The following is an 8,049-nucleotide window of genomic DNA, read 5'->3' as shown; positions in this document are numbered from 1 at the left end:
ACCCTGAAAACCATAAGACCCTCTTAAGAGAAATTAAAGAGGACACTAACAAATGGAAACTCATCCCATGCTCTTGGCTAGGAAGAATTAATATCATCAAAATGGCCATCCTGCCCAAAGCAATATACATATTTGATGCAATCCCTATCAAATTAACAACAGCATTCTTCAGTGAACTGGAACAAATAGTTCAGAAATTCTTATGGAAACACCAAAGACCCCAAATAGCCAAAGCAATCCTGAGAAGGAAGAATAAAGTGGGGGGGGATCTCACTCCCTGACTTCAAGCTCTACTACAAAGCCACAGTAATCAAGACAATTTGGTACTGGCACAAGAACAGAGCCACAGACCAGTGGAACAGAATAGAGACTCCAGACATTAACCCAAATATATATGGTCAATTAATATACGATAAAGGAGCCATGGACATACAATGGGGAATGACAGTCTCTTCAACAGATGGTGCTGGCAAAACTGGACAGCTACATGTAGGAGAATGAAACTGGATCACTGTCTAATCCCATACATAAAAGTAAATTCAAAATGGATCAAAGACCTGAATGTAAGTCATGAAACCATAAAACTCTTAGAAAAAAACATAGGCAAAAATCTCTTGGACATAAACATGAGCGACTTCTTCATGAATCTATCTCCCCAGGCAAGGGAAACAAAAGCAAAAATGAAAAAGTGGGACTACATCAAGCTGAAAAGCTTCTGTACAGCAAAGGACACCATCAGTAGAACAAAAAGGTACCCTATAGTATGGGAGAATATATTCGTAAATGACAGCTCCGATAAAGGCTTGACATCCAAAATATATAATGAGCTCACGTATCCCAACAAACAAAAAGCAAATAATCCAATTAAAAAATGGGCAGAGGAGCTGAACAGATAGCTCTCCAAAGAAGAAATTCAGATGGCCAACAGACACATGAAAAGATGCTCCACATCACTACTTATCAGAGAAATGCAAATTAAAACCACAATGAGATATCACCTCACACCAGTAAGGATGGCTACCATCCAAAAGACAAACAAAAACAAATGTTGGTGAGGTTGTGGAGAAAAAGGAACCCTCCTATACTGCTGGTGGGAATGTAAATTAGTTCAACCACTATGGAAAGCAGTATGGATGTTCCTCAAAAAGTTCAAAATAGAAATACCATTTGACCCAGGAATTCCACTTTTAGGAATTTACTCTAAGAGTGCAGCCCAGTTTGAAAAAAATAGATGCACCACTATGTTTATTGCAGCACTATTTACAATAGCCAAGAAATGGAAGCAACCTAAGTGTCCATCAGTAGATGAATGGATAAAGAAGACGTGGTACATATACACAATGGAATATTATTCAGCCATAAGAAGAAAACAAATCCTACCATTTGCAACAACATGGATGGAGCTAGAGGGTATTATGCTCAGTGAAATAAGCCAGGCGGAGAAGGACAAGTACCAAATGATTTCACTCATATGTGGAGTATAAGAACAAAGAAAAAGTGAAGGAACAAAACAGCAGCAGAATCACAGAACCCAAGAATGGACTAACAGTTACCAAAGGGAAAGGGACTGGGGAGGATCGAGGGAAGGGAGGGATAAGAGCAGGGGAAAAGAAAGGGAGTATTACGATTAGCTTGGATAGTGTGGGGGTGGTACGGGGAGGGCTGTGCAACACAGAGAAGACAAGTAGTGATTCTACAACATCTTACTATGCTGATGAACAGTGACTGTACTGGGATTTGCGCAGGGGACTTGGTGAAGGGGGGACCCTAGTAAACATAATGTTCTTCATGTAATTGTAGATTAATGATAACCAAAAAAAGTCAATTGTATTAATGACAAAATTATAGAGATGGAGGATAGATCAGTGGTTGTCAAGGGTTAGTGAGGTGGCTGTGGCTACAAAAGGGTAGCAAAAATAATCCTTGTGATAAAACTGCTATTTCTTGACTGTGGTGGTAGTTACATGAAGGCACGTATGTGATAAAATTGCATAGAACTAAGTATACACAAACAAATGAGTGCATTTAAAACTCGTGAAATAGGAATAAAGTGAATGGACTGTATCAATGTCAATTTCCTATGATACTGTGTTATAATTATGCAAGACAGTTACATTGGGGAAACTAGGTTAAGGGTATTCAGAATCTCTCTGTATTATTTTTTACAACTGTATGTGAACCTATAATTATCTGCCAACTGGAACTCTCATACATTGCTAGTGCAAAAAGGTACATCTACTCTGGAAAGTAATTTGGTAAATTTTCAGAGCTAAATGTGCACTTACCATATGACCAAGCAATCTCACTCCTAGATATGTATCCTAGAGAAATAAAAACGTATATTCACACAAAAACTGTACTCAAGTGTATATAGCAGTTCTATTTATAATTGTCAGAAAGGCCAACAATGTAAATGTCTTTCAGGGGGTCAATGGATGAATAAACTGTATATACAGACAACAGAATATGTACTACTCAACAATAAATAGGATCAGACCACTGAAACATGGAACAACTTGGAGGAATTTAAAAGACATTATACTGAGTGAAAGAAGCCGGTCTCTAAAAGGTTCCATATTATATGATCCCATTTATATGACGTTGTTAAAAAGACAAAACTATAGTCATGTGGAAGAGTGGTTGCCAGGAGTTAGAATGGTGTGTGTGGTGTGTGCGTGTGTGTACGTGTGTGTGTGACTTCAAAGAGACAGCACAAGGGAATTTTTTTGGTAATGTTACAGTTGGTATCCTGATTGTGGTGGTAGTTACAGGAATCTGTACATGTGTTGCAACTCATAGAACTGTGCACCAAAATGGGAAAGCCAATTTTTCTGTATTTTAATTTTAAAACAAAAGAAATATTTAAAAAGGTAGTTTTGACATTTAAATTTTATAGTTAATACATTCAAAGGGGCCATTTAGAATTTACTTTGTAACATAATTTCAGACACAACTATTTTAGAGGGTACCACAGGCTTTACTTTACAGTAGTAGACAGTATATGGAGCTCACAGTACATTATGTGAAAGTTTCCTAACTCATACTTCAACTAAGAAGAAACAATGGTTTTAATGTCAAAAGTACTCAGTAAACACCAAGAAAGTGAACATTTATTTTAGTGATCTTTACTTGAGGTATAGCCTCAGACAATACTGAGTAAGTATCTGCTAATTTTTTTTAACATAAGGAGTAGATTTAGTTTTGCTGACACATGGATAATGGTTATAATAACTATTAAATAATAAATAAAGTGGTTAAATGACCTATAAATAGACTAAAAATCACTCAGATAATTTAAAACATGAATTTTGTAACTTTTCAATTAAAATTCAATTAAAAACCATGACATTAGGTCAAATCAAAGATGATCTGCATTAGAATCAAATAAATTATGGTATATAGGGAAATAAGAAAATGTTAATTATTAATTCCATACAATTTAAGTAAGTAATCCATTGTGTAATAACTTTTTTAAAAATCCTTGAATGTTTCTTGAAGATACATAGTATTTTTAAAATGTATTCTAAATGCAACATTCAAGTCAGGGAAATGATAAATGCTATACATTCAAGTCAGCCAATTTAAAAATATTACTTGGCTATAATTAAGTATTTCTGCAAACATATAGGTTTCCAATTCTGACTATGACTATTTTGAACTTATAAAGAGGAAATAGAGGTCAGCCTATCTATGAAATGGATCAGACCTTCAGCTGCTTCCAGATGGTTTTCTGCTTTAAATCGAGCAATCTGTACAGAAGTTCCACTGGTGACATAAATCTGTATGTTCTGGATTTATTTCACATTTTATGGAACATTGGTCCTACAGTAGCTATAATATCTGCATAGGGAGCACTCTGGCTCAGCTCAATAGCCCGCTGTTTTTTTAGGACAAGAAAGCTGTAAAATTTGGCAGCTGTTTGTTTTCGGCTACTATATCTACAGAGCTTCATCAGACTAAAGGATTGTCTTCCCATCTTGTTGGATTCCTGGGAAAATAGAAAAGAAGAAAGGAAATGGAAACAAGGTCATTGAAAGTAGAGCAAGCTGTGGATGCATAGTGTACAACAAAATGTTGATATTTTTGATAAATGATTGTGAAATCCTTAAATGAAGAAATGCAAATGACTCAGTAAACTTAAAAAATATGTCATTGAGCACAAGGTTGGTTCATTGAGAAAATACATGCAAAAGAACTCTAAAATGTTATACAAATTTCTAATGTGTTACACATACATTAGGTCTTTTAAAAAACCAATGTTAACATAAATGGCTCCTGTAGAAAGTGCAATTAGTTTAGACTTGCAGGGAGAAAACGGCCAGAGGACTTTTGGAAACTTCAAATACAATGAGAATTATCAGCCTATAAAACTTCTTTCCTTAAAGGTATTTGGGATTGGAGGTAACTATAAAGAGCTTTAGAGGTGGACAGAGAGGTATAATTTGTACATCTCAGTAGCAGGGGAATATAAAACACTTCCCAGTTTCTCTGCACAGATTAAAAAGTTGTTGGGTTCACTGAAGGGTACCTGTGAACCTACTGGAAAAAATTGAGGTACAAAAAGTATTTAATAATGGATGAAGATAACTCCTCTTATGAAGACTGGCATTTAGAATCAGAGTCCTAAAATAGAAATGTAGTTTTTTAGTTAGAAATACTGTGGTGATTACTGTCCAGTTTCTGTGTGATTGGTACTCTTTGGATAGGTGTGAAGCATTTTTAGAAATACTGCATATATAAGTTATTTTGTCAGTCCCTAACAGCTAACAAATAACAAATTAATAAATTAAATACTTTATCACTACAATAGCCAAGATACGGAAGCAACCAAAGTGTCTATCAATAGATAAATGGATAAAGAAGATGTGGTACATATACACAATGGAATATTATTCAGTCACAAAAAAAGAAAGAATTCCTGCCATTGGCAACAATATGGATGGGCCTAGAAGGTATTATGCTAAGTGAAATAAGCCAGGTGGAGACAGACAAAACCATATGACTTCACTTATATGTGGATTCTAAAAACAAAACAAAACAAAATGACTAAAACAGCAGTAGAGTCACAGACATTGAGAAGTGACTGGTGGTTACTATGTGGGAAGGGGTCAGGATAGGTGGGTGGAGTGGGCGAGGGGGATAGCAAAGCACATAATATAAGTTGTTTAAAGGGATAGAAGTGCAGCATGGATGATTCTGTAGCATCTTTCTGTGTTAATAAATAGTAACTGCACTAGTTGGGGTGAGGATTTAATAATGTGTGTAACTATAGAATCACTGTGATGTATACTTGAAACCAATATAATATTGTATATCAACTATACTTCAATAAAAAATACACTTAAAATACTTTATCATAGCCAAAGGAGTGGCCCAGAGTCAGCAACCTTTCAGAGAGAGCAAGCCAAGCCTTCATTTATTCCCTCTTTTGAGGAAACAAGATGTGGATTCCCTGGCTTTTTTGCCTGGGAGAGAGCAGGAACAGCCTTTCCAATTTCAAGAATCCTTTTGAAAAATACCCTGAGTGGACAAATATGCAAAATGAACACATGTGCTTATTCTATTTCCTACAGAAACTCCTCTAAAATGAAGGTAAAGGAATTAAAGGTGACCAAAGAAGGAGATAAAGACAAAAAGTGAAAGACTGACTTAGCAGAGTAGAAAAGGCTGAAACCTAGGTGCCAGCAGAAAGGAAAACCAGCAAAAAAGCAAGCCAGTATGAACTACAGAGCCTCTGAAAAGCTCAGGAATCAGAGGAAAGTGTTATAAGCTGGAGGTAAGGGGTGAAGCTGAAAACACAGAATTCCTTGGAATCTATTTGGGTGCAGTTAGGCCCTCAGGTCTCCCCCACCGCCTCATTAAACCAGGAGACCACTGCTCCCACACCCTAGCAGGAGGCGGGAGGTTGCCTTTTTGGAGATACCAACCACTGATGCTCTAGACTTGGGACACCAGATACTGTGGATGTGGAGAAGTGTCACACCACAGCTGGGAGATTAAATAAAATTATCACTTTAAACAGTGATACAGCCAGCTTCTCCCTTACCCCTCTTTGGTTTCTGAACCACAGGCATCATGCTTATATCTCCTAGGCAGTAGATTTGAAAATTAGGCTGAAAAAACTGACCATTCTGAAGGAAAAAATAACCCTTTAGTTAGTGTGTGGGGGTAGAGGGTGAGCAGAGCACCACCCAATTACCTCACTATAAAGACCACAGGTCTACAAACCCCATCTATGCTTATGTAGTTTTTTGGCATCTCACTTTCACATAAAAAAGGATAATGAAAGATGTACCACACATTTGAGTAAAATTTCTAACATTCAAAAGCAAAAAGAATGCATTCAAGAGAATCACTAAGGAAACAGAAACAATGCAGGGAGCAGAAGAAGTCTATAACCTCTGAGAGTTGAGGGAAGACACTGCATTATAAAAAATGATCAGGATGATACTGAGATAAAGTAATCAGTGGTTGCTTGGGGATGGGGGAGGGGGACACGTGGGAGAGATGGGACAAGGGATTATCAAGAGGCACAGGGAAACTTTATGGGGTTGTACATATGTTCACTATTTTGACTGTGGTGATGGTTTCACAGGCATATACATACATCAAAGCTTATCTAACTGTGTACTTTAAGTATGTATGTATAGTTTATTGTATGTTAATCATACCTCAATAAAGCTGTTAAAAAACTAACAAAATAAATATAAAGATTAGGATGCTATTAAATTAATAATAATCACTAAGAAAAAACTCCTAGCAAACAAAAAAGGTGAAGGCAGAAATAGAATTCAACAAAGACTGGAAAATAAAGTTGAAGAAACTCTTTTAGGGAGTGGAAAAATGCAAAGACAAAGGAAATACAGGGAATAAAAGATTTTTTTTAAGAATTAAAGGCACAATTCAAGAGATCCAACATCTGACCCACAGGCAGTTCAGACAGAACAGATTAACAAGGAGGAATCTGAAAAAATAAAAAACAATTTACTAGAACTCAAGGACATGAACTTTCAGAGTAAAGAACTCACTATATGCTCAGCACAATAAATGAAAAAAGACTCATACCAAAAAGCAAGGCACATCGTCATGAAATTTCAGATCACTAGGGATAAAGAAAAGATCTAAATTTCCAGAGAGAAAATAAAAGGTCATCTACAAAGGATCGCCAGCCAAGGAGCATCTGACTTTTCAATAACACCGCAAGAAGTTTAGAAACACTCCAAAGCCTTCAATATCTGAGAGAGACTATTGTCAAACTATGTTCAGAAATAACCAATCAAGTTAAAGGTAAAATAGAGAAATTTTTTTTAGACTTGTATGTAGAGTTCCTATCTCCTCTGCACTCTAATTTAGGAAATTATGAGAGGATATTAGCCATCAAAAAATTCAAGATAAGGGAAGATCAAAACACCAAGATATAGAGGAACTGATAGAAGAAAGAGACAAAGAAATTGCCATGTTATGGTAAAGGCATGTTCCAAGACAAAAAAATCAGAGCACACCTAGGGAGCAACTTAGTCCAGATTAGAGCAAGAGGATGAAGAGCTCTGGGAGGGATATTTTCAAGAAAAAAAAAAATGGACCTGATGAATCAATTGACATATTTGCCATTCTGAAAGGGGTTTTATTATATCATCAGAGAGTTTAGATAAAGAACTAAGGATGGATATACAGACACTAAGCAAATGGGAAAAATGAGGTGATTAACTCCAAAAAAAAACAAACAGAGTTGACAAGAAAATAAATGTAATTACACTATAAAGCTTCAGTGCAAACTAAGTTTTACACAGTCTCTTGACAGCAACTGCTGGTTGTCCCTTAATATCCATTCTCATCTTCTTCCATAGTAATAGAATTATTAGCTGGGCCAAAGGTTGCTGGATAAGGATTACATTTCCCAGATAGATGTGGCAAGATGACTAGGTGCTGGTCAATGAAATGTGAAAAGTGATATACACAATTTCTGGTTGTACCCTTAAAGGAAACTTTGCTGTTGACTGGAATGCAGACGTCGTGGGTGGTTAGCTATTTTGGATCCTGAGAATAAAG

The 8,049-nt window shown here is 36.2% G+C and overlaps 1 protein-coding gene across 3 annotated transcripts in view; it reads right to left on the bottom strand.

Annotated features, from left to right (window-relative positions):
* Positions 1 to 2,876: 2,876 nt before the first annotated feature.
* Positions 2,877 to 8,049, bottom strand: part of RAD21L1 (RAD21 cohesin complex component like 1) — a 31,775-nt gene continuing 26,602 nt past the window's right edge. For all 3 annotated transcript variants that reach the window (XM_073238097.1, XM_017666450.3, XM_037004596.2), the window contains one exon: positions 2,877 to 3,988. In XM_073238097.1, coding sequence (XP_073094198.1) covers positions 3,800 to 3,988 — 189 coding nt within the window. In that variant the 3' untranslated portion in view covers positions 2,877 to 3,799. The remainder of the gene's footprint in view (positions 3,989 to 8,049) is intronic.

This window comes from Manis javanica, chromosome 5, assembly GCF_040802235.1.
Source record: "Manis javanica isolate MJ-LG chromosome 5, MJ_LKY, whole genome shotgun sequence".
In the NCBI taxonomy this organism is placed as follows: domain Eukaryota; kingdom Metazoa; phylum Chordata; class Mammalia; order Pholidota; family Manidae; genus Manis; species Manis javanica.
Note: the sequence above shows the minus strand (reverse complement) of the source record. Positions and strands in the feature narration are given on the sequence as shown.